This window comes from Sapajus apella, unplaced genomic scaffold (assembly GCF_009761245.1).
Source record: "Sapajus apella isolate SASKATOON/1434 unplaced genomic scaffold, GSC_monkey_1.0 scaffold56, whole genome shotgun sequence".
NCBI lineage: Eukaryota > Metazoa > Chordata > Mammalia > Primates > Cebidae > Sapajus > Sapajus apella.
The window spans coordinates 7,801,378-7,827,083 of NW_022436996.1; the positions used below are offsets into that span (position 1 = coordinate 7,801,378).

The 25,706-nt window shown below is 55.6% G+C and overlaps 2 protein-coding genes across 4 annotated transcripts in view; one reads left to right on the plus strand and one right to left on the minus strand.

Annotated features, from left to right (window-relative positions):
* Window positions 1-17,458, minus strand: ABCB8 (ATP binding cassette subfamily B member 8). 3 transcript variants are annotated; one of them, XM_032245005.1, is made up of 16 exons: window positions 17,261-17,458; window positions 12,440-12,749; window positions 11,904-12,059; window positions 11,733-11,827; window positions 11,501-11,606; window positions 10,598-10,759; window positions 10,400-10,485; window positions 10,198-10,295; window positions 9,608-9,713; window positions 6,029-6,062; window positions 5,699-5,835; window positions 5,452-5,546; window positions 5,104-5,237; window positions 4,238-4,385; window positions 1,502-1,752; window positions 1-363 (listed from the first exon to the last, which is right to left on the minus strand). In XM_032245005.1, the coding sequence occupies exons 1-16, from the start codon at window positions 17,353-17,355 to the stop codon at window positions 223-225; spliced, it is 2,154 nt and encodes a 717-aa protein (XP_032100896.1). In that variant the 5' UTR covers window positions 17,356-17,458; the 3' UTR covers window positions 1-222. The 3 variants fall into 3 exon arrangements, with proteins under 3 accessions (XP_032100896.1, XP_032100898.1, XP_032100897.1); XM_032245007.1 differs by lacking the exon at window positions 12,440-12,749 and having other exon boundaries at window positions 17,261-17,419; XM_032245006.1 differs by lacking the exons at window positions 12,440-12,749; window positions 17,261-17,458 and adding an exon at window positions 12,750-12,875.
* Window positions 17,459-20,407: 2,949 nt separating this feature from the next.
* ATG9B (autophagy related 9B) overlaps window positions 20,408-25,706 on the plus strand; it is a 10,418-nt gene continuing 5,119 nt past the window's right edge. Inside the window, exons 1-5 of the mRNA XM_032245018.1 lie at window positions 20,408-21,056; window positions 21,204-21,247; window positions 21,424-21,488; window positions 21,725-21,886; window positions 23,888-24,029. Of these exons, the coding sequence (XP_032100909.1) occupies window positions 20,507-21,056; window positions 21,204-21,247; window positions 21,424-21,488; window positions 21,725-21,886; window positions 23,888-24,029 (963 nt within the window). The 5' untranslated portion in view covers window positions 20,408-20,506. The remainder of the gene's footprint in view (window positions 21,057-21,203; window positions 21,248-21,423; window positions 21,489-21,724; window positions 21,887-23,887; window positions 24,030-25,706) is intronic.

Sequence of the window (25,706 nt, forward strand, 5' to 3'; positions counted from 1 at the left end):
TGGTGGGAGGGAGGCAGCCGGCAGGACTTGGGATGGAAGCGAGGGTTGGGCCTCCCCTGCCAGCCGCTTGGCCTGCCCCGGCTTTATTGTGAGCAGGAGTGGCCACAGTGACTCTCCACATGCTGGCCCTCCTGGGGGCTCAGTCCCTAGTACATTCCCCCCAGGCTGAGCCCCAGCTGTAGCACCGACGCTTGGCAGCAACCACACCTCAGGGGGCTCTTCTCAGGACTTGCACTGGGAGCTTCCGGGGCCTTCTGGCTTCCTGGGTGGTGGGGCCGCCATCTTCGGGGCGTCCAGGGCCTGCCTCCGGATAAGCTCAGCGTACAGCCCGCCCTTCTTCAGGAGCTCTTCATGGGTCCCAGCCTGGAAGACGGGAGGGAGGGGCAGATGGTTGATTCAATGTGTGCAGACTTCAGAACCCTGGAAGGGCTGAACCTCTCAGCCATTGGGCCCATGGTCACTAAGACAGTGCCCCTTCTGGGGACAGTCTCAAACCAATGCCCTCTCTGAAAGGAGCCACCATGGGCATACTGCATTGGTTAGGACCACTTCCCTACTTAGCTGAACACGATTGGAAGAACACGATTCCTGGCTGGGCGCTGTGGCTCACACCTGTAATCACAGCTCTTAGGGAGGCAGAGGCAGGAGGATAGCTTGAGCCCAGGAGTTCGAGACCTGCCTGGACAATATAGCGAGACCCCACTCTCCACAAAAAACAAACAAACAAACAAAAAACCATGATTCCCTCTGTCCCCCTTACAGAGCCCAAGGCTCTCACTCAGGACCCGAGTCCCTGCACAAGCCCCTCAGCCTCGCCTTGAACGAATGGCTGTGAGCCAATGCCACACAACCTCAGGGGTCCCGCTCCTGCCTTCCCACACAGGGTCCTGGTGCTGCTTCTCCTGCACCTCAGACCCTGGGCAGCCAGCCCTGCTCCTTGCTCCCATTACCATACTCTTTCTGAGTATGTTTCCCTTTTTTTTTTTTTGAGACAGGGTCTCATTCTGATGCCAGGCAGGAGTGCAGTGGCACTATCATCGTTCACTGCAGCCTCAGCCTCTGGGGCTCAAGTAATCCTCCTGCCTCAGCCTCCAGAGTAGCTAAGAATATAGGTGCATGAGACCACAAAGACTATTTTTTCCCTTTGGTATTTTGTAGAGACAGGGTCCTACTACGCTGCCCAGGCTGGCCTTGAGAGATCCTTCTGCCTCAGCCTCTCAAAGTGCTGGGATTACAGGCACCTGCCCAATACTTTTCCTTTTGATCCTGGGAGCTGATGATGCACTTATGTTATCCCAGAGGACAGAGGAAGAAACTGAGGGCCTGAAGGCCAGGGCTTGGCTGATGCAGGAACTCCTGACTCCACATGGGATGCTGCTTCCAGAGCAGCCCCCAAGGCCCTAGGGCAGGCCACCCTTCATATAACTCATGGCAGCATCGTGCCACTGTCCGTGATGAAGTTATCCTTGACCCACTGATCCACACCACTTGGCCGACTAACCTCCCAGACGCAGCCATCGGCCATGACGATGATGCGGTGGGCCCCACGGACGGTGCTGAGCCGGTGAGCTATGACCAGCACCGTGCGGCCTGCACTGGCCCGGTCCAGGGCCTCCTGCACAACCCGCTCAGACTCCGCATCCAGTGCGCTGGTGGCTTCGTCCAGTATCAGTACTGTGGGCTGCTTGATGAGGGCTCGGGCGATGGCCAGGCGCTGCTTCTGGCCCCCAGACAGGGTAGTGCCCCTCTCACCTGGGAAGGGATGGGCAGGGCAGGTGCCTGAAGCTGTGCACTTGAGGGTGGCCAACAAAGGGGCACCGGGTCCTTCCCGAACTCCCATTAAGATCCTTGGAGTGCCCTTCATAGCACCATGCACGTTCCTCCTGCCTCCGACCGCCACCCCAAACTGTACAATCTCCTCCCACCTCTGACCTCCCCCACCCCACACTGTGCACCCTCCTCCTGCCTCTCACCCCCACCCTGAGCTGTGCCTGCAGCTCCCACCACCTTCCCGGCCTCCTGGGTCTCTGCGGCTGTGGGGAACATCTAGCACTCAAACATGGGCTCTGGGGTCCAGTGACTCCAGGGAGGTGGGATTCAAAGCCCACAGAGGACAGCACGAGTGGCAGCCTGGAAGCCAAAAAGGATCTCAAGGTGACAGCAGGTGACAGGTCGGTAAGGGCATAGCCCCAAGAAGGCCCACATGAGCAGGAAGTACTAAGATCAGAGAGACAAGGAAAGAGCCACCCAAGAGAGATGTGGGAGAGCACCCAGTGAGGACAGCTGGTATCTGGACAGTGGATGAACACGGCTGGGGGAACAATTGAGACCACGAGGCTGGGCTGGGGACAGTGACCTCACAGCTCAGAACACTGGACCCAGTCGGACTGACCAGAGTTGAGAAGCCCCAGTATCTCTGCATCCTGAGAAGTGCTTAAACACTGCAACAGAGCCAAGACCCTGGCCGAGACACAGGCCCCAAAGGTTGGAAAGAGAAGACCTGGGAGCTCTGCATGTCAACTGCTGCCCTGCAGTGCCAGGCTGTGTGCCTAGTTCAGCCCTGCGGTGCCAGCTGCGCGCCCCTAGTTCAGCCCTGCCTTGCCAGCTGCACGCCCCAGGTCAGCCCTGCCGTGCCAGCTGCGCGCCCCTCGTTCAGCCCTGCCGTGCCAGCTGTGCGCCCCTAGTTCAGCCCTGCCTTGCCAGCTGCGCGCCCCAGGTCAGCCCTGCCGTGCCAGCTGCGCGCCCCTCGTTCAGCCCTGCCGTGCCAGCTGTGCGCCCCTAGGTCAGCCCTCAGTGCCAGCTGCGCGCCCCAGGTCAGCCCTGCCGTGCCAGCTGCGCGCCCATAGTCCAGCCTTGCAGTGCCAGCTGCGCGCCCGTAGTCCAGCCCTCAGTGCCAGCTGCGCGCCCCCAGGTCAGCCCTGCAGTGCCAGCTGCGCGCCCCCAGTTCAGCCCTGCCGTGCCAGCTGCGTGCCCCCAGGTCAGCCCTGCCGTGCCAGCTGCGTGCCCATAGTTCAGCCCTGCAGTGCCAGCTGCGTGCCCATAGTTAAGCCCTCAGTGCCAGCTGCGTGCCCCTAGGTCAGCCCTGCAGTGCCAGCTGCGTGCCCCTAGTTCAGCCCTCAGTGCCAGCTGCATGCCCGTAGTTCAGCCCTGCAGTGCCAGCTGCATGCCCCTAGTTGAGCCTTCAGTGCCAGCTGTGTGCCCCTAGTTCAGCCCTGCCGTGCCAGCTGCGTGCCCATAGTTCAGCCCTGCAGTGCCAGCTGCGTGCCCCTAGTTAAGCCCTCAGTGCCAGCTGTGACCCTAGTTCAGCCCTGCAGTGCCAGCTGTGTGCCCCTAGTTCAGCCCTGCCGTGCCAGCTGCGTGCCCCTATGTCAGCCCTGCAGTGCCAGCTGCGTGTCCTTAGTTGAGCCCTCAGTGCCAGCTGCGTGCCCCTAGTTCAGCCCTCAGTGCCAGCTGCGTGCCCCTAGTTCAGCCCTGCAGTGCCAGCTGCATGCCCCTAGTTGAGCCTTCAGTGCCAGCTGCGTGCCCCTAGTTCAGAACCACCAGAGCCCTCTGCTGGGGCCCATCGAGCCACCCTGATTAGAACGAGGAGAACCGCCTTTAGAGAAGAAAAGCACAAGAAGGCAACGGGAGCCGGAGCGGGGTCGGACAGTGGAGAGGAGGCGGCCCTCTGGGTCTTCTGTTAGGCAACAGGGGCTGAAGGGGGATGAGCAGTGGAGAGGAGGCGGCCCTCTGGGTCTTCTGTTAGGCAACAGGGGCTGAAGGGGGATGAGCAGTGGAGAGGAGGTGGCCCTCTGGGTCTTCTGTTAGGCAACAGGGGCTGAAGGGGGATGAGCAGTGGAGAGGAGGTGGCCCTTGTGCCTTCTGTTCTGTCTGGGGAAGTGGCGGCCCTTTAGGCTTGGTGGGGACTCCAAACACCATGCATCACTGTGTTCCTGGCCAGGGTCCCGCCATATGCCCTTGCTGCATTCTCCAGCTCCTCCTGGAGCCTGTCTTGTCTCTGTGGACTGCTTGGTCTGCTGGCTCTGAACCATATGGGCCTGGACTACCATCCCCACAGAGCATCTGTCCCCCTTGGCTGTGGCTCTGGTCTTCCCGGACACAACCATCTTTCTCCCCAACTGTCCCGGCTCCCCTCAGTCCCCCTGGGCTGCTCACTGCTCCTGCAGAATCCTGTGTCCCAGTGCCTCCCCGCCTGGCTCCCCGCAGACCTGAGCAGGGGTCCTGTCCTGGCACCCACCGACAACCGTGTTGTAGCCCTCGGGGAAGCTGGTGATGAACTCGTGGGCATTGGCCTCCCGGGCAGCTGCATACACCTCTTCATCGGAAGCTCCCGGCTTCCCAAAGCGGATGTTCTCCATGATGGTTGTCCCAAACAGGACCGGCTCCTGTGGGTGAGGGGTTATGGAGATAGAGTCCACAGAAACATTCTCTTTGCCCCAGAAACCCAAAGGGCTGCCATGTACATCGGGACAGTCCATTTTGGAGGATTAGACTAGGAGCTCTTAAAGAATCAGAAGCTCAGAGTCAGAGGTGAAGTGAGGATGCAGAGCGGCCCCTAGAAAGGAAGGACAGGTCGACCTCCTACCAAGGGCCCAGAACCCCTCCCCAGGAGTGGGACCGGGGGGTGCTGGCAGAGCAGGCGCTGGGGTTGGGGGCCTGCATTTGCCTTTCTCCGGCACAGGCACTCTCCCTGGCGGGATGGCAGGCCACCCTCTTCATTCACAGCCCTCAAAGGGGAGGGTGGATCCCCGCTGGGCAGGGCCACCTCAAGCAGAGGGAGAATGGCTGCAGGCCCAGCAACCCCACCACAGGCTCCCCTAGACCTGGATGCTATGGGATTTGCAGAGAATCCCAGGGGTGCCCCATCTGCGTAGACTGCTGTAAACTGGGACAAAGCATCCCTGCTCTGGGAGACCAGGCAGAGCTGTGGCTGCTCCTGGGAAGGGATGACTTGCCCAGACGACAGCCGGGTATATGTGGAGAAAGCCAGAGGTCTCCCGAGAGCAGCAGGGATGGTGAGGGTGGGATGGAAAGAAAAGGTACCTGAGGACAAGAGGGGCAGAGCCCAGAGGGGGATGGGCAGTGGGACTGAGGGCCACGCACCTGGCTGATGAAGCCAATGACCTGGCCCCGGAGCCAGGAGGGGTCAAGGGTGCGAAGGTCCCGCCCATCCAGCATCACCACGCCTGCCGTGGGGTCGTAGAAGCGCTCCAGCAGGGAAGCCACGGTGGTCTTTCCTGGAGAATTGGGGCGACAGAGGGAGGTGGTGGTCTTTCCTGCGGAAGCAGGGTAAGAGGGAGGGAGGCCAGGGGTTCTGGGGATTGTCCCAGGAAAGGGCCCTGTGGCAGTGGAGGAAGGGACACCACTAGGGTGCAGGGCTCACTGCTCCCAACCTTGATCTGAGTGGCTGCCAGAGGAAGAGCCAGAGGATGAAGAGAAGGCTTCCCTTACCTCCCCCAGACTGGCCCACGAGGGCCACGATCTTGCCAGGGGGCAGCGTCAGGGTGAAGTCTTTCAGCACCTCGAAGCCGGGGCGGCAGGGGTAGCTGGGAGGAGCCAAGAGACCCCCAGTCAGACCAGCCTCCCAGCCCTTGTTGTCCCAGTCCCTCCTAAGTCTCCCTGCAGCCCTCTGAGAGGGCCTGTTTATGGGGGGCATTAAGCCAGACCTCGACCCCCGTGCCTGCTCACCCACGCTGACCTGAAGCAGACGTTGTGAAATGTGACGGTGCCACGCAGGTGCTCTTTGGGGATGCAGCAGCCCCCAGACAGCGGGATGCAGGGGCTCAGGGCCATGTACTCAAAGACCCGGGCGCCTGCGCTCAGCCCCCGGACCACCTGTGGGAGGGGATCCAAAGTCCACAGAGAGGCAGGAGTAGGGGTGACGACGGCATCTCCAGGGAGTGGCTGTGGCTCTGGGCTGGGGCCCCCCAGCTATCCGCCCACCCACACCCAGTCAACAGGCAGCTCCCACAGCGGTACACACATGGTGGAGTTCACAACCCAGGCCTCCACCCTACTGGCCACTCACCTGACCAAACAGGATGGAGAGGTTGGCCATGGACCTGGCAGGAGGAGAGAAGGTTGGAATTGATGGAATAAGATGAGCCAGAGGGAAGGGGAAGGAAGCCTGTGGGGTTAAATGCAGGGACCGCTCCTGCAATTTGGGGGCATGGAGCCCTGGGACGTGGTGACACCAGATGGCTGAGCCTTGGCTCCCTCCCTGGCCCCCTCCTTGGCCGGGTAAGGATGACAGCTGTCCCTCAGCCCAGCCCAGGCCCCCGGGAGGGGGTGCTCCAGGAGGAAATGGAAGTGAAGGCACAGGCCTCTGTGGTGTCCTCTACCTCCCTGACTTGTGGTCTGCGGGGGGAGGCCTGTGCACACATGCAGGATGACATCAGCAACAAGGAAGGGAGCCTAGCTGACCCATGACCTCCCTGCGGCCCTGAGGATGCAGATGCCGCTGCCATAAACAGAGATCAAGGCTGCGTAGCTCACGAGGAGAGAGCAGATCTAATGCGGCAGACTCCTGGGGGAGCAATGACTTTGGCTGAAATTTAGGTGGGAGAAGTGATGTTAAATCTTTTTGGAGAAAGAAGAAAACAGAGACTCTGGGCCACAGGGGAACTCTGGGGAGACCCCCCAACAAAATTCCCTGAAAAAATCTTTTCTTGTGGGCTTGCCCTGCAGGTGAGTATCCCCACGGTGAGTATTATCTGTCTAGACAGTGGGTGGCCTCCTGCGTCCAGGCAGGGCTGGGGTAGGGTTGGCTGGCTGCCAGGAGGCTGGGGAAGGTGAATCAACTGCTTCTTGGTCACTGGTCCCTGACTGGCCTGGCTGACCTGTGACAGTGTGTCTTCTGCTGTCTATGCCTGGTCCACTCCTTAAAAAGAGGAAAGACTGACTCCCCAGCAATCCTTGAGCTGCAAGACTCACTTCTTCCAGCACTGGGGTGGGGGTGAGTGGGCGGAGCCTGGAAACCCAAAGGGAAAAGGTCCCAGCAGACTCAGTGTAGTCAGCACTTGCTAAAGGCAGCAAGGAGGCAGCAGCAGGAAGCAGACAGCCCAGCCAGCTATCTGCTGATGAGGAGGGGAACATTTGCCACCAGAGATCCGGAAGACATTAAGGCCTGGCAAAGAGGGCAGGCAGAAACTGAAATTCAAAACGCACGTGACTCATTGGAGTGAGATAACCGTGTTCTCAGGGGCCAAGGGCTGCGGGCTGCAGGCTGTGGGCCTGTACCCAGGTGGGGCCTGGCCCCGATTCTAATGAGGCTGCTGGGCCCCCGTTGCTGTCTGTCCTGGTGCCTCCCCATCTCCATCAGGAGTGCTCAGGATGGGCCCACAGGTTAGGCTGCCTAAGACAGGCCAGGCCATCCTGCTCCCCTCTCTCTGCCTCCCCTCTGCTGACTCCAGTGCCGATGTCTGGGCCCTTGGCTTAGCTGGCAGGACCCAGTGGGAAACACACCAGCTCCTTTACACAACAAACCCAATTCCCTGAAGGTGGGTCAGGAAGAATCTCCACATGGGCAGGGCTAGAAGGACCCCCAAGGGAATGGGTCTAGGGCCTGTGGCTGTGGGAGCAGCCAGCGAGACAGTGCAGACTAGCCCCTAGGTGTTCTTGTGTATATCATAAAATTGCTGGATGGCCAAGCAGTAACATGGGAGGTAAGGTCAGGGTCTCAGGCCCTAAAGCAAAGTGGGGACCCCAAAGGAGGAGGGCTGGGACTGGACAGTGCAGCCACCCTCCCCACAGGGAGACTGTCCTGCCACTGCCCACCCCAGAGGGCAAAGGAGTGATTTTATTAAGAGAGCCACTGGGCTTCTTATGGTCCTCAGGACTAAAACGACTGTCTTGTCCAGAAAGGACAAGGCTGTGGTCAAGGGAAGTGGGTCAGCATGGAGCAGGGCAGGCAGTGGAAGCACCCGCATGCCCCCCCCAGCCCCATCTCTATCACAGTGAGGGCATCTGAATTCCAAAGCCACCAGGGAGCAGTTCTCTGGGCTGGAGGAGGGTGAGGCTGCCCAGGAGGCCTGAGTTCAGGACCAGAAAGGGTCTGAACATGCTCAAGATTGAGGAGCATCGAGCAGAAATGGGGCCCAGGAGGGTGTCTGTGCAGCTGCGGAAATGGGAGGAATGTCTCTGTGGAATGTCAGGTTTGGGGCCAAGAATGGGAGCCGGTCTCCACCTGCCTCCCCCTTCCCTGGACAGTAGGCCCTGCAGTGAGGGATTCTGATCCAGCGACAGACATGCAGGGTGCACCACGCAGCAGGGCAAGGACACATGCCACGGCAGAACCAGGTGGGGCCCTGGAGGAAGAGCAGGGGGCTCAGGGAGGGACAGGGCAGCAGGGGCGACGTGTGGTTGGTGGAGACAGGTCTTACAGCATATTCACTCTCCCATTATTTACCATAGCAGCTGTATGTAGAGCTGCTTCTGCTTAGCTTGGAAACAGACAGGATTGGGGAGGCCTGCCTCGGGCTGTCTAGCGAAGTCAGCCTATTGGCTCTGGACACCCCAGAGGTTCAGCTGAGTGGGTGGTTTCAGATCAATGCAAAACAATAAGCTCTAAGGGTGGGATGTGCAGGGACAGGGGTCAGCATCTCGTCCCTGAAGTGGCCGATAATGGGGAGGGGCAGCTCACAAAGCCTGTCAAGGACGGTCCATCCATGGATGGAATGTCATAGCCTGCAATGGAAGGGGATTCGGACACAGGCTGGAACATGGAGGAAGCTGAAGACACGATGCAGAGTGACAAAATGCAGTCGCAAAAGGACACGGATAGACTGACTCCACTTATAGGATGTCCCTAGAGTTGTCAAATCATAAAGACAAAGTGGACTTGTGGGTGCCAGGGGCTAGGGGAGGGCAAGCAGGGACTCGAGTTTCATGGGGACAGTCTCCGCTCTGCCAGATAAGATGTGTTCTGGAGGCCGGGTGCGGTGGCTCATGCCTGTAATCTCAGCACTTTGGGAGGCTGAGGTGGGCAGATCACGAGGTCAGGGGTTCAAGACCAGACTGGCCAACATGGTGAAATCCCATCTCTACTACAAATAGAAAACTTAGCTGGGCATGGTGGCTCATGCCTGTAATCCCAGCTACTTGGGAGGCTGAGGTGGGTGGAAGAGGTTGCAGTGAGCCGAGATCGAGCCACTGTACTCTGGCCTGGGCTACGGAGTGAGACTCCATTAAAAAAAAAAAAGTGTTCTGGAGATGGGTGGTGATAACAGCGGCACGGCAATGTGAGCGCACCAATGAGCTGCACGCTTCCACATGGTTAAAATGCTGCACTTTATGTGTACTTTACTACAGTTACAAAAATTTTTTTTAAAAAGCTTGTTAAGGAAACTTCTGGGTCCTTTGGAAGGCTGAAGATGACAAACACATGCCTGCCGCAGCACCACTGCCCCAGCCAGGAGGGCTGTTCTGGGCCCTGAGGGGCTCTCTCCCCGCTCTTTCCCAGCCCGAAGCATCCCCGGGGGGAGCTGGGCAGGCCTGGAGCTGCACGGCAGTCGGCCCCCAGAGAAGGCTGGCACCTATGTCCCCTGTCCCAGCAGGGCTCTGGAGGGTGGCATGGGGCCCTGCAGCGATGGGAATGGCCCCCACTTACCTTTGCACTGTCTGGGAGGCCACCAGGAAGGACATGAGGTCTCCCCCTGTCAGCTGCTGTCCGGCCACAAGGGAGCCCCCAATAAACAGGGTGCCCAAGACCATGCCTGCAGGAGAAGGGACGGTCAGTGAGGGGGATGAGGCTGGAGCTTGTGTGAGGGGGGACAGGCAGTGAGGGGGACGAGGCTGGGGCTTGTGTGAGGGGGGACAGGCAGTGAGGGGGATGAGGCTGAGCCTGTGTGAGGGGGGATGAGGCAGGAGCAGAGAAATCGACCCTGGGCCTGCTCTGCCACTAACTGGGAGAGTTAGGTGAGGCACATGTCTGGTCCCAGCCTTGGTTTCCTCCTTGGAAGAGCAAGAAGGGTGGGCACGCCTCCACGGCCTCCTCGACGGTGGCCCTGCAGTGCTTTGCATGGAGCTCAGTAGTTCAGCTGGGACATTAGCACCCTCCCTTTACCTGCATGAGTCAGCTGCCAGCCCGAGGCAAATGCAGGCTCACAGCAGATGGAGGACGGCCCTTTGCCTGCCTTGCCTGCTCCCAGGTCCTCCCCAGACCACAAGCGCCCACCAGCCCCCGACTAGCTCACTCACAGTTGAAGGCGATGTTAGAAAGCCCTTGGAACAAGGCGATGCCCCGGCCCAGCTCCTCTGCCCGGGAGCGGCAGGCTTCCAGTTCTGCCCCGTAGCGCCTGGTGAGAGAAGCCAGTGCACTCAGGAGGCAGCTGGGCTGGCACGAGGGGTGGGCAGGGTGCGGGGGGGCATCTGCTCTGTGCTTCGCCCTCCCAGGACTCACTCCTCTTCCCGTGGCTCCATGGCGAAGGCACGCACAGTCCGAACGTTGCCCAGGGCCTCATCCGCTACGCCCATTGCCCTGGCAATCTGCAAGGAGGCCAGGAAATGGGAAGCCAGGTTGGAGACAGGGAGGAGTTCCAGGGAGTGGGAACAGAACTGGTGTGGGGAGGGTGAGGAGGATGGGCAGGAAGGCCAGTACCTGCTCCTGACACTGGCGAGACAGTTTTCGGAGGCCTGAGCCCATCAGGGTGCCCACTCCCATCAGGGCTGGTGTGGCCACCATCAGCAGCAGTGTGAGGCGTGGAGACAGCATGGACAGGGACACCAGGCAGCCTGCTACCTGGGTGCAGCTTCGAAGCCCCTAGAGTGGGAGGGAAGGCAGGAAGCTATGGCGTCCACACCATGACAGGAAGGACTTTTCCAAGGGTCAGCCAGCTGTAGCTCTGTAATCCCAAGGCCAAGGTCCCAGGTCTGGCCCCTTGGAGGCCAAGTGGCCATCCACTGGTCACAGCATGTAACCCTAACTTGGCCAGCTGGGGTGCGAGCAGCAGGCATGAAGGAGCGAGAATGTTATGAACTGCGGAGTCCTTCCCCTAGACAAACGCAGCTTGCTTCTCTTTCTGTTCTAGGAACGGAACAAAGAGAACTGCATGGGGTATACCAGTGACTGCTGAGGCTAATGTCTGGCATGATCCAGTGGCCACAGGGTCGGTGGAGGGGTAAGGGGAGGGCATCGGTGTTCAGTAGAGAGCCACTATGCATGCTCAATGCTCGTCAGCGATCCACCACTCTGGGGACAAGGCAGGCGAAGTGATTTTGCTCTTGCCAGGAGAGGCTCTTGTCTGAGTGCTTGAGGAGGCTTTCCAGGGGAGATTCGGTTTCAGAGCAGTGGAGAAGCAGCTTGTCCTGACCTTGGATGCTGCCTCCACACTTCCCTTCCGTGAACTGCTGTGGCCCCTCCCCCCACCCTCACCAGGTGGCGGGCTTCTCCAGTCAGTGTGGCCTGTCGGCCCAACATCAGGCCTGGGGCGGCCAGGACCGGCCTGGTACGTCCACGTGGGGAAGTGTGTGGGGATGTGAATGGGCGCACTGGGCCACTGACCTGGGAGATGACAAGCTTGAAGGATGACTTAAACTCCTGCACGTCAGTTGTCAGGCGGCTCACCAGCTGCCCTGTCTTATTGGCGTCAAAGAAGGCGATGTCTTGTCTGGCATGGGACATGGACCAACAAGGAGGGCAGAAGAGGGAGACGTTACTTCAGGATGAGGCCCTACCCCCAGGCCCCCATCGGGCCACCAGTCATCCCAAGTCTGCACCCTGTGGCTGGCAGTACCGGAGCAGGGAGCTGAAGAGGGCCCTCCGCATGTCCACCGCCATGCGCTCGCCGATGTGTGACAGCAGCACCAGGTAACCGAAGGTCAGCAGTCCCTGCGAAAGAGGCCAGTGCACTCAGGGATGCCACAGGCAGCTCGTCGGCGGCCCCCAGCCCCGCTCCCGGCTGTACCTGGACACCGTAGAGGATAAGCAGGTGGGTGCTGAGATTCCGGGACTCAGTCATGAAACTCCCCACGTGGTCCCTCGTGTACTTGGCCACGATCTCTACCAGCTGGCCCAAAAGCAGGGGGATCTGTACGTTCACCAGTGCCGCACCCAAGGCCAGCTGAATGGGGAGGCAGATGGGACAGGTGTTTTGAGTGGGGAGCCATTCTCCTCCCCAGCCCCAGCCAGATATTGGCCCTTCCTCTCCCACCACTGAACCCTGCTGTGTCCAGGCTGCAACTGGTCATGTGGACACATCAGTGCCTCTCAGAGGTTCAAACCTGGCTTCCAGTCCCAACGGCCCCCTGCACACCCCACCACCTGGTGTTGATGCTCCTGGCATCCCTGGACCCCTGGCCAGCCCTTGCTGCTCCCATTAACTCTTCTCTGAGAGGCAGCAAGGCAGGAATGCCATCCCTTTGCAGCTCTGGCTCAGGGCCTCTGCAAGCCCTTCCTGGGTCCTGCCCTGTCCCCAGGATGGAGAAGTGGAGAAAGCCTCACCACGACAGCTACCCCCAGGACCAGCAGGTGGGGGCGCAGAAACTGCCAGAAGAGCTTCCAGTTAAAGCGTGATCCCACGACTCGGGGTGTGGAGCTGGCAGGAAGGGCCTCTTCTGCCTCACACAGGGCCACAAGGCAGAGGCGGGGACGCTTACTCAGCAATACGGGGCCTAGCAGGGCTCCCCCAACCCAGCACCAAGCAGAGGGCCTCCATCTGGGAGCTAGCGGGGCTCGAAGGTGGGCCCAGAGCTGGGACCGCAGGTGGGCCACGGCCCGGGGGAGGGAGAAGCTGCGGGAGCCATCGGAGTACCTGTAATGAGAAAGAGGCATGGGTGGCTCGAGGCTCCGACCGTCCTCCAACTGACTAGTCCACCCTCGGAGCTCCGGCCGAGCCCTCTGGAAGCAGCACTTCCTCTTCTTTTTTTTTTTTTTGTGATGAACTCTCGCTCTTGTCCCCCAGGCTGGAGTGCAATGGTGCAATCTTGGCTCACTGCAACCTCCCAGGTTCAAGCGAATCTCCTGCCTCAGCCTCCTGAGCAGCTAGGATTACAGGCGCCCGCCACCACATTCGGCTAATTTTTGTATTTTTAGTAAAGATGGGAGTTTCACCATGTTGGCCAGGCTGGCCTCGAACTCCTGACCTGGGGCGTTCCACCCACTTGGGCCTCCCAAAGTGCTGGGATTACAGGCATGAGCCACCGTGCTCCACCTATTCTAGACGTCCTGAACTACTGTGTGCAGGTGCTCTGCTCAGGGGTATGGAGAGGACGGAGATGAACATGACAGCCAAAGTCACTCACAGCAGCCATGCCTGAGTGTGGGAGACTCATAGTTAACTGGGAATCACAGGCACAAGACAGCTTGAAGCCCTGCTCCTCCTCCTCCTCTTCAGAGGGAATCATGCCTTCTAGGTGAGGCCTGAGGGGAAGAGGAGGCCGGGCACAGGTGGGGGTGGGGTGTATATCGGGAAAGTTCCAGGCCCAGGGAGAGCAAGTGTGGGTTTCTGCAGTAAGAAAGGATAGGAGAGAAGTTTCAGGAATTGTATGGCTGAAGCCTGGCTGACAAGAAGAAAGAGGAGACATGAGACTTGCGGGAGAGGCAGTTTTCTTGTCTTTTTATTTTTGAGCAGAGTTTCGCTCTTGTTGCCCAGGCTGGAGTGCAATGGTGCAATCTCAGCCCACTGCAACCTCTGGGAGAGGCAGTTTTCTAGTTCTTATCAAGCACCTGGACTTAAGAGAGCAATAAGGACCATGGTGATTTTTAGGCTGACATGTGACAAGATCAGGTTTGCATTGTAAAGATCAAAGCATGGCAGAGTGCAGTGGCTCATACTGTAACCCCAACACTTTGGGAGGCTGAGGTAGGTGGATCATTTGAGGCCAGGAGTTTGAGACCAACGTATTGAGACCCTGTTTCTACTAAAAATACAAAAATTAGGTGGGTGTGGTGGTACGTGCCTGTGGTCCCAGCTACTCAGGCAGGAGAACCACTTGAACCTGGGGGGTGAAGGTCGCAGCGAGCTGAGCTACAGTACTCTAGCCTCGGCAACAGAGTGAGACTCTGTCTCAAAAAAAAAAAAAAAAAAAATCATAGCAGAGGGGCGTGGTCTGGAGGCAGACAGGACTGGTTGTAGGGAACAGAAGTTATCCAGCCAGGAGAGGATGGTGAGATCTGGAAGATCCAGATGAGCTTACTGATGGGGAAGGCTGTAAAAAAGACTGGTGTGAGCTTTTCTCTTTCCCAACACGGCTTTTCGCATCCCTAGAACCTTCTAATTGCAGTTTCAGCTCATCCTTGCCTTTCTTTTAGGAAGGCCTGTGCCTCTTGCCTACACGAGGCCTTCCCCCACCCCATTCCAACTGCCGGGCTTTTCTGTCTGGTTTTCCACTGTGTTCTTGGGTATATCATAAATTTTAGATCGAGATGCTTACTCTCCTTCTGCCTTGTGTAACTGTCCAGTTTTCCCACACCATGTGTTTCTGAAAGGCAGGAAACTGTATCTTAGACAGCACTGGCAGAAGATGATAGATGTTCCACGAATGTTTATGTTTGTTGAGCGCATGCATGCCCTCGTTAGAGATGCAATCTAACCCAACTACTACAGGGTTTTGCAAATGTTTACACTAACTGTGGACTACAGCAAGAAACATCTTTTTTTTTTCTTTTTTTACCCTTTTCAGAGGTTCTCCATGAGGAAGGAAAGAAACATATCTTACATCACAGCCATGAACACAGATATGCCACTCGAAATGGAAACGCTTCACAAAACAATATTTTCTCTAATTCTTAACATGTATTCTGATATTTTCTTTCTTTCTTTCTTTTTTTTTGAGATGGAGTGCCGCTGTCGTCCAGGCTGGAGTACAAGGGCGCGATCTCGGCTCACTGCAACCTCCATTTCCCAGGTTCAAGCATTCTCCTGCCTGAGCCTCCTGAGTAGCTGGGATTACAGGCGTGCGCCACCATACCTGGGTAATTATTGTTTTTTTTAGTAGAGACGGGGTTTCACCATGTTGGCCAGACAGGTCTTGAATGCTGGACCTTGTGATTGACCCGCCTCAGCTTTCCCAAAGTGCTGGGATTACAGGCGTGAGCCACTGCACCCAGCCTTCTTTTTGAGACAGTGTCTCTCTCTGTTGCCCAAGCTGGAGAGCAGTGACAGTATCTTGGCTCACTGTAACCTCTGTTTCCTGGGTTCAAGCGATTCTCCTGCCTCAGCCTCCTGAGTAGCTGGGACTACAGGCATCATCATGCCCAGCTAATTTTTGTTACTTTAGTACAGACAGGGCTTCACCACCTTGGCTAGGCTGGTCTCGAACTCCTGACCTCAAGTGATCTGCCCACCTCGACCCCTCAAAGTGCTGGGATTATAGGCATGAGCCATAGTGCCCGACTAATTTTTGTATTTTTAGTAGAGATGGGGCTTCACCACGTTGGCCAGGCTGGTCTTGAACTCCTGAACTCAAGTGATCTGCCTGCCTTGGCTTCTCAAAGTGCTGGGATTACAGATGTGTGCGACTATGCCTGACCCATATTTACATACATATATTTATTTATTTAGAGGTGGAGTCTTGCTCTGTTGCCCTGGCTGGAGTGCAGTGGCATGATCTTGGCTCACTGCAACCTCTACCTCCTGGGTTCGAGCAATTCTCTTGCCTCAGCCTCCCAAGTAGCTGAGACTACAGGTGCGCGCAACCACACCTGGCTAATTTTTGTATTTTTAGTAGAAACAGGGTTTCACCACATTGGCCAGGCTAGTCTTGAACTCCTGACCTCAGGTAATCTGCCTGCCTTGGCCTCCCAAAGTGCTGGGATTACAGGTGTGAGCCATGGTGCCCAGCCTATGTTTACTTTTAAATGGTCCTGACCCACTAAATTCATTTCATAATCTATTGAAAAATACTAACGAATGTGTATATACTTGAATATTATTTGTTGTCTTTCCTTGGGTTTCTCTCTGGTTTAAATAACATCGACACCCTTACTCCTTCCGAAGGACTGCTTTTAAACCTTTCAACAATATACCATGGCCTTTTTCCAGCTTCTTGCATTGTCTCCAAACTAAGACTCTAAGAAAGTCTTTGTCATTGACAAGAGCTTGTAGATTACTTCCCAGCACCAAGACTTCCAGCTCCAGCTCGCCCCAGCTCTTGCCCTCCATCAGTCAGATGGCCTTTCCAAATGACACAACTCCACATCCGCCTGCCCTTGGGAATCTTCTATCTGCTTGGCCCCCAAGTTATTCACTCTAGGATTAGAAAAGACGGCCAGGAGTGGTGGCTCACGCCTGTAATCCCAGCACTTTGGGAGGCTGAGGTGGATCACCTGAGGTCAGGAATTCAAGACCAGCCGGGCAAAAATGATGAAACCCCATCTCTACTAAAAATACAAAACTTAGCCCAGTGTGGAGATGCACATCTGTAATCCCAGCTACTTGGAAGGCTAAGGCATGAGAATCCCTTGAACCCAGGAAGCAGAGATTGCAGTGAGCCGAGATTGCGCCACTGCACTCCAGCCTGAGTGCAAGAGCGAGACTGTTTCAAAAAAAAAAAAAAAAAAGGATTCAGGAATCAGTCCCTTCTCATAAAACATTTACATTCGAGTTATAGTTTCAGGGTCCTTGTTTGTTTCCCATCTGTCCCTCTCTCTCTCTGGACCAATCTGTGCAGAGTGTTTTGTCAAAAACAGACATGTACGTTATTATATTGACTCTTTCTTTCTTTTTTTTTTTTTTTAGAAGTAGCTGGAATTACAGGCGTGTGCCACCACACATAGCAAATTTTTGTAGTTTTTAGTAAATACGGGGTTTTGCCATGTTGGCCAGGCTGGTCACGAACCCCTGGCTTCCCAAACTGCTGGGATTACAGGGTTGAGCCACCGCGCCTAGCCTATTAGATTGACTCTTTATCACTGCTGAACATCTCCAACTCTTGTTCGACTCACTTTGAATCCTGGGAGCACCACTACTATTAAATGTCTCTTTACACTAATAAGAATTTTCGTCCAAATCGCCCAATCAACTCCGGGGCCAGGAAAGGCGACCCCTGGTTGGGAGTGCGGACTGGGCGTGGTCACTGACCCCAAGCGTCCCCTCTTTCTGGCTGACATGCGGATGCAGACGCAGGAGCATCCGCTGGCGCCTATACTGTCACTATAAATAATTGAAGCCAATACCCGCGGAGTGACATTCCACCCTGGCCGGCCTGGCCTACAACTCCCAGCAAGCCTCGCGCGAGCCCGCGGACTCCATCTCCCGGCGGGCCTGGAAATGACCTGCCGGCCGGTCAATGGCCCGCGCTGAGTAGGTTTTTCCCTTTTTACCTGACAGCTGAGAATGTCTGGAAGCGGAGGGGCAGTAGCGGCCTGCCTGGGACTGGGCCACCCCGAATCCCGACCCGAAATAAATGCACCAGCATGCTGGGGCGGGAAAACAGGAGTAGCCGGCAATGGCACTTTCACCCTCATCCCACTGAGGGCTCCATGTTGGCTCCCGCCCCCATCCCGACAACCCCCTCGCGCCTAGGCAGTGATTGGTGAATAGACACATCAATCTCGTTGCAAGCTGTGATCGGAGGATACGTTGTTAGCGCTCCTCCTTTCGGAACTGTGATTGGAGAGAACCGCCTACCCGCCCGTCCCCTGCTCTGGGCGGAGCCGAACAGGAAGTGGGTTTGCCTTTTACCCTGTGCGCCAGTGGGCTCGGGGTGACGTCATCAGGGTGTGCCCGGTCAGGCCCTCCACCTGGAGTATCCATGGTAACGCGTCAGCCGCCCACCTTGGGCCATTTTCCGAAGGTTCGAGGATCTTTAGATGTACCGTCGTCTCCAGGGAGTGTAGAACGCGGGCTCTGGGGTTGGAATGAACACAAGTCGACTGGGAGTTTTTTCAAAACACATACATATACCTTGCTGCCCACCCCGCTCTCCTAGGCATATCAGAACTGCTGGGACATCTGTCACGTTTACTTGGGGAAAAACTCCCCCGGTGATTCTGACACTTGCCCTACGCCTCAGCTGTTGAGAACTACTGGTATGGAGGTCCTGTAATTTATCAAGGCGCGGCCTCAGATCTCTCTGCCTCACAGATGCCTTCATCACTCGGATCAGAAAGACTTGCCTCAGGCTCCTACCGAAAAGTTTGCATCACTCTTATTTCTTCCCTGTAATTGTTTGTGTATTTGTCTTTCCACGGGGCTGCAACTTCTTGCTGGGTAGTGGCTCTGTTTCATTTATCTGTTCCCTTCCCTTCCAAATGCTTGGCAAGGAGAAGTGCCCTTTATTATAAATCGACTTTACTTGGGAGTGGTGGTAGGGAGACTGTCAATGAGAATGAATTCAGGGTTAAACTAGGTAGGACAATGTCCCAGGATTAGTTTAGGGTTGGGCAAGGGAGCTCCGGGTGTATAGGGAGGGGACCTATTGTGACGGTGGTGGAATAGCCATGATATTGAGTGACATTGGGTGAGTGAGGTGGGGGAGAGACTACACAAAACTCCACATAACCCATCTTGGCAGATATCTCAGAAAGATTATAAGAATTTGCTGGGCCCTCTGCAATGTGGGATTCTATTTTGCTACCTCTAGAAGGACAGGTCTTGTTTTCATAGCTCTGCCTCCTGCTCAGGGATAAAGGCATACAAGAGCTAAGCTACTCCTACTACAATACTCTACACAGAAGGAGAAAAATCAGGCACACCTGGACCCTAGTTTTGTGGGTGATTCCATGATTGCCTTCAGTGAACAATCTGGGAAGCACAGTGTCCATCTCTCCATTTCAGGGATACTGGCCCCAACATCAGCCCTTGGGCCTAAGCCCTAGAAACCTTGACACCTGGTGGCTGAGTCAGCATCTCAGGAATGGGCTTTAGAAGGAAACCTCATGATTCAGGTCCTCAAGAATGGCGTTGGGCAAGCCACCAGACCAGCTGCCTGGGCCTCCTCCTCATTGTTGAGGTGACAACAAGGAACTCATTTCAGCTCCTCCCTGGGTACTCAAATTATCCTTCTAAGTCCCAGACTCACAGCTGTCCTCCTTTCTGATTCAGCCAGGATGCTTTTCAGCAGGTCCCAGAAGTTGGATCCGGACTTGAGAGAATGTCAAAGTTCAAAAGGATAAGGATGGAAATGGAATGGAACTTTCAGAGAAGCCCATTTTTCTACTTTTTTTTTTTTCCAGACAGAGTCTAGCTCTGTTGTCCAGGCTGGAGTGCAGTGGTGTACTCTTGGGTTACTGCAACCTCTGCCTCCCTGGTTCAAGTGACTCTCCTGCCTCAGTCTACCAAGTAGCTGGGATTACAGGTGCCTGCCGCCATGCCCAGCTAATTTTTGTATTTTTAGCAGAGATGGGTTTTACTGTGTTGGCCAGGTTGGTCTCAAACTCCTGACCTCGTGATCCGCCCAAAATGCTGGGATTACAAGTGTGAGCCACCATGCATGGCCTCTCAGTTTTCTACTTTAAGCTCCCCAAAACGACTCTCAAATCCAAGACAGCTGCCTTTCCTGTCTTCTCCTCTTCTTAGTTTTCCCCAACTTGGCTGCAAAATCAGGCTCCCCCGCTTCCCTTCCTTAGCCCATCAGACCAATAAAACATGCAGCCTTTTCTTATTCTTTAAAAAATAATTGAGTGTTTTCTTTAGTTTTCATAGAGATGGTGTCCCCCTAAGTTGCTCAGGCTGGTCTTGATCTCCTGGCCTCAAGTGATCCTCTCACCTGAGCCTCCCAAAGTGCTGGGATTACAGGTGTGAGCCAATGTCCCTGGCCCTTTTCTTTTTCTTTCCTACTTTATTCACAAAACATTTCCCTGTTGATCACTGTAGTGAGCGTGTGGAGGGAAGCAGGGGAGGTACACTCTTAAGAAATGAAATATTTAACATCTTGGCCCTATGATTTATTGTAGAGATGGAGTCTTCTCATTCTGTTGCCTAGGCTGTTCTCCAACTCCTGGCCTCAAGCAATCCTTTTGCCTCAGCCTTCCAAAGTGCTGAGACTGATTACAAGTGTGAGGCACCATGCCCAGCTACAATCCTTTAATAGGATTTTTTTTGGGGGGGGGGCGTGAACGGGAATCTTTCCCAGGCGGGAGTGTAGTGGCTAGATCTAGCTCACTGTAACCTACACTGTCCCAGTGTAACCTGCACCAAGTCATCCTCCCACCTCAGCCTTCTGAGTAGCTAGGAACACAAGCACATACCACCACACCTGGCTCTAACACAGTTTTGCATTTTGGTTTTCTCATTTTGGCTGCTGCTCTCTTTATCTTTCATTCATTTAAGGTCTGAAGATGGAGATAATAGGAATCTCCTGTCATCTCAATGTGCTCTTCAGGCCCTGGCTCTTAAACTGATGCCCCTCTCAGGCCCTGAGGGATTTGGCCTCAGGTTGTCCTGGAAGGGGTGTGAGTGATCAGGCAGGTGACTGAGAGCTGGGACGCCTAAGGCCTGCCTGGGCTGAGTCACCTAGTATTGTTGTTGTCATAGCTCCTGTTGAAGTCCCAGCTCAGCATCACAGACCTCTGTGGAAGCAGCAACAGCTCCCATCCTTCTATCCTTTCTGGAGAAGCAGTGGCCTCATGGTGAGCCGAATGGGCTGGGGGAGGAGTAGAGGGCGGCTGGAGCAGTGGGGAGACCTGGGGCCTGGATCAGTGCCCCTCCTCCCCATGCCACTGCCACCTCCTCCTCCTCCTTCCTGCCGGGGACCTGGGGGAGGGAGGATCTCCATCTTCTCTCTGTCCCCTGCCCCTCATACAAGAAGCTCTCCCTCCTCATTTTCCCCTCTCATCCCAGGGCCCCCTTGCTCAGTGCTACAGGGGACAGGGGCTTCTCAGCCTTGCCACAGTGCCCTCCCCACCCCAGCCATCCCCCCAATAGAGGTTCAACCTGCAATGACACCTGCCTCTGCATCCCCCTCCTGGGGATCCCACTCCACCCCACCCCTGGCCTCGGTGACTGCCCCTCCCTCCCACCAGTGCCCCCAGGACTCTCCTGGGCTGCGGATAGGCCCTTTGATCCCTGAGCAGGATTATGAGCGGCTGGAGGACTGTGACCCTGAGGGGTCCCAAGACTTACCCATCCATGGGGAGGAGCAGCAACCCCTGCTTCACGTCCCTGAAGGGCTCCGGGGTATGTGTGTGGTGGGTCTGGGTGGGAGCTAGTTTGGTGGTGCCTGGGAGCTCCAGTACTTACCCCAGGCTGGGCCTCTGGCATCGGGTTGAGAACATGGAGAACTGATCACGTGCCAGGGGCTGACACTCTCCCCTCTGTGCCCAGGCTCCTGGCATCACATCCAGAACCTGGACAGTTTCTTCACCAAGATATCCTTTGTGCTAGGCCTGCAAGGAGGCGTGGGAAGGTCCCCTTAGAGCTGGCACTATTCTTGGCAGGGAGACTCCATGAGGGCGTCATGGGTGGGACATGTGTTGGGGCTGAGGGGAGGTGTCCTCAGGAGAGGCCCCTCGTGCCTCAGGCTTGTTCCTTGACATGCGGCCACATCTACAACTACCACCAGCGGAATGGCTTTGCCTGCATCCTGCTGGAGGATGTCTTCCAGCTGGGGTGAGACCCTTAGCCTGGCCATGTAACTTGGTCCCCTGGGCCCATGTGTTCCTCCTGTCATCTGCTTCCTTAATCATGCCTGCTGCTTCCATCCCATGCTTTCCCAAGCAGCCCAGGGGTTCAGCAGGGGCAGGGTTGGGGAGGATGACCCTGGGTGGCTCTGGGAGCCAGGACAGGAGCCTACCTGGCTGTCCCTTATCACTGCAGCATCCCGACACCCCCCTTCCTCCCGGCAGACAATTCATTTTCATTGTCACCTTCACAACCTTCCTCTTTCGATGTGTGGATTACAATGTTCTCTTTGCCAAGCAACCAAGCAACCGTACCAGACCTGGGTCATTCCACAGCAAAGTGACCTTGTCAGATGCCATCGTCCCCTCAGCCCAGTGTGCTGAGAGGTGAGTGACAACGTGGTGGGGCCCTGGGGGTGAAGCACGGGAAGCAGGTAGAGGAGCAGACAGGAGCCCCACTTTGTCCTGTGGTCTAGAGCAGTAGTTCTCAAAGGTTTTGGTCTCAGGACCAAAAATACACTTAATATACACTTTAAGTGTGTTAAGTGTATTTTTTTTTTTTTTTGAGACAGAGTTTTATTCTTGTTGTCCAGGCTGGAGTACAATGGTGAGGTCTTGGCTCACTGCAACCTCTACCTCCCGGATTCAAGTGATTCTCCTGCCTCAGCCTCCCCAGTAGCTGAGATTACAGGCATGCACCACCACGCCTGGCTAATTTTTGTATTTTTAGTAGAGACGGGGTTTCACCATGTTGGCTAGGTTCATCTGGAACTCCTGGCCTCAGGTGATTCACCCACCTCGGCCTCCCAAAGTGTTGGGATTACAGGCATGAGCCACTGCGCCTGGCCTATTAAGTGTATCTTAATTAAAGTGTATTAAGTGTATCTTAGTACACTTAAAATTGGTTGAGAACCCTAATGAGCTTTTGTTTATGAGAGTCTTATCTAACTACATTTACCTTATACAAAATTAAAATTAGGCTGGGTGCAGTGGTTCATTTCTGTAATCCCAGCACTTTGGGAGGCCAAGGCTGGCAGATTGCTTGACTCAGGAGTTCCAGACTAGCCTGGGCAACATGGAAAAAACCAATCTCTACTAAAAATACAAAAAAATTAGCCAGGCGTGGTGGCGTGTGCCTGTAGTTCCACCTACCTGGGAGGCTGAGGTGGGAGAATTACCTGAGCCTAAGAGGTTAAGGCTGCAGTGAGCTGAGATCACACCACTGTACTCTGGCCTGTGTAACAGCATGAGACCCTGTCTCAAACAAACAAACAAAACAAAACAAAACAAAAGAAACTAAAACTAGGCTGGGCACAGTGGTTCACACCTGTAACCCCAGCACTTGGGGAGGCTGAGGCAGGAGGACTGCTTGAAGGCAGGAGTTTGAGACCAGCCTGAGCAACAGAACAAGACCACATCTCTATAAAAAATAAAAATTGACTGGGCACGGTAGCTCGCGCCGGCAATCCTAGCACTTTGGGAGGCTGAGGTGGGTGGATTGCCTGAGCGCAGGAGTTTTGAGACCAGCCTGGACAACATGGTGAAACCCCATCTCTACTAAAATACAAATAATTAGCAGGGCATAGCAGTGTGCATCTGTAGTCTCAGCTACTCAGGAGGCTGAGGCAGGAGAATTGCTAGAACCTAGGAGGCAGAGGTTGCAGTGAGCCAAGATTGTGCCACTGTACTTCAGCCTGGATGACAGAGCGAGACACCGGAAGAAAAAAGAAAAGCTGCGCTTGGTGGCACGTACCTGTAGTCCTAACTACTCAAGAGGCTGAGGCAGTGACTGTCTCTGATCGCTGCAGCATCCCTCCACCCTCCTCCCTCCCAGCAGACGATGCATTTTCATTGTTGCCTTCACAGCCTTCCTCCTTCAATGGGTGGATTGCAATGCTCTCTTTGCCAGCCCATCAATAACTGTACCAGACCTTTGGCAGGGAGATAGGAGCCCTGATTCCACTGCTGCACTACAGCCCGGGTAACAGAGAGAGACCTTGTCTCAATAAAAAGGAAAAAAAAAAAAAAAAAGAAATGATAGCTGAGAACAACTTTAAAATGTAAGAGTATGCGAGCACATGTTTCATCAGCTGCCAGTATGATGTGACATGTCCACATGTCCTGTAGCCTCTGGAAAACTCCATGCTTGTGAGAGCGAGAATGAAAACATCAGCAAGCATTAGTATTATTTGAAAAGAGTTTGACTTTGCACACTTGTGAGGGCCACTTCAGCCCCTCCAGCCCCTGCCCCAGGCCCTACTTTGAGTGCTGCTGGACTAGCTGGATCCCCTCCTCCTGACAGTTTTCCCTCGCCCTGGAAGTCTGGTCTCCCTTTCTCTCCAGTGCCCACCTTTCTTTCTCCCCCACTGCCCCCCCGACCCCATGCAGGATCCGCTCCAGCCCCCTGCTCGTCTTCCTTCTGGTCCTGGCTGCGGGCTTCTGGTTGGTGCAGCTGCTTCGCTCACTCTGCAACCTCTTTAGCTACTGGGACATCCAGGTGTTTTACAGGGAGGCCCTGCACATCGCCCCGGTGAGCTGGGTGCCTGTATCTGTGTGGAGGGCGCCGTGACAAGGTGGGTAGAGGAGGGGGAAGAAGTGGGACTGTACAGATGAAACAGCCAACTGGAAAGAGGGCAGAAAGAGTGAGGCCTTACTGACACCTGCCCTAGGCCCAGAATAATGTCGGGAGGGGGCTACCACCACTTAGAGAGCATGGCCCCTACCCTACGAGAGTTTATTTAGGTGGCTCATATAAGATGACATGGCTGGCACGTGGTGGCTCACGCATGTAATCCCAGTACTTTGGGAGGGGTAGTCAGGCAGATCATGAGGTCAAGAGATTGAGACCATCTTGGCCCACATGGTGAAACCCTGTCTCTACTAAAAATACAAAAGTTAGTTGGGTGTGTGGCACATGCCTGCAGTCCCAGCTACTTGGGAGACTGAGGCAGGAGAATCGATGAACCTGGGAGTCGTTGACTGCAGTGAGCCGAGATCGCGCCACTGCACTCCAGTCTGTCAACAGAGCAAGACTCTGTCTCAAAAAAATGAAAATGACATATAGTCACATGTTTGTGCTAAAAACCTTGGATATTTAAAGGAAAGATGATCATCTGGCTTTCCAGAGCTGGAGGAATTTGGGTTGGGGTTGGGTGGGCAGGACAGGAGGGTGGGGAAAAGCCATGAGCTTTTGGAAGCTGCAGTGAGGAGATGGACCCACCAGCCTACAACAGAGCCTTCAGCGCCATCCCCGCATTGCGGTAAGCCACTGCCTTGGCCTGTCACTGTCCCCTGCTTCCACTCTGCCCCTTGTTTCCTTGCCGTCTTGAGCTGCTCTTCCTTCCTCTGTATCTGAGTTCTTTAAGGCACCGCTCAAAGGTAGCCTTCCATAGCTTGCTTCCCTTGCTCCCCCAGGAATTCTGGAGCCCTCTGCACAGCCTTCCTGTGCAGCAAGGGGAGAGGTCTTAAAAGGCCCCTGAACAAGGGAGAGGTAGGAGGTCAGGGAAGCAGAGGTGGTGAGAGCCGAAGCTGGACCTTGGATCGGCTCTGGCGGGAGACTGCTCACCTGTCTCGTTCTCTTCCTCCCTTCTTTCCCCTCCTCCCTGTTTCTTCCAGGGGAAGGGAAGGGGAGACACTGGGCTGGACTGGAGAGGCTGGCCTGGGGGACTTGACTAACCTGGACTGGGGAAGCTGAGCGAAACTGGGCTCACATGAGGTTTGCAGCCTCCAAACGAAATCTGAGAGTGCCCCACCCCAGACATGGACATAGCCAGGGTCCTGGGAAGGCTTCTGGTGACAGAGCAGAAGATGGCCTGGAGTGGCGTGGGGCTGGGGGTGTAAAGCATGCCCAGGCAGAAGGTGGGAAAGATTTTGTTCCAGAGTTGGTGGGTGCACTGGAAACAGGAAGGAGAGAGTCTCCCACAAACTGCTGGCCATTCTGGTTTTTGTTTTGTTTTGTTTTGAGACAGGGTCTAGGTCTGTCACCCAGGCTGGGGTGTAGTGCTGTGATCTCAGCTCACTGCAGCCTCCGCCCCCAGTAGCTGGGATCACAGGCACACACCACCACGCCCTGCTATTTTTTGTATTTTTAGTAGAGACAGTGTCTCACTATGTTGCCCAGGCTGGTCTCCAGCTCCGAAGTTTAGGCGATCTGCCCCCTAAACCTCCCAAAGTGCTGGAATTACAGGTGTAAGCCACCCTCCCCCTC

Coding starts and splice junctions, on each gene's coding strand:
- ABCB8 (XM_032245005.1), bottom strand. CDS start 17,355: ATGCTGGTGCATTTATTTCGGGTCGGGATTCGGGGTGGCCCAGTCCCA. Junction 9,714..10,197: donor TTCTAACATCGCCTTCAACT/GTGAGTGAGCTA, acceptor CTTCTCCTGCAG/GCATGGTCTTGGGCACCCTG. Junction 4,386..5,103: donor TCATTGGCTTCATCAGCCAG/GTGCGTGGCCCT, acceptor CCTCACCCACAG/GAGCCGGTCCTGTTTGGGAC.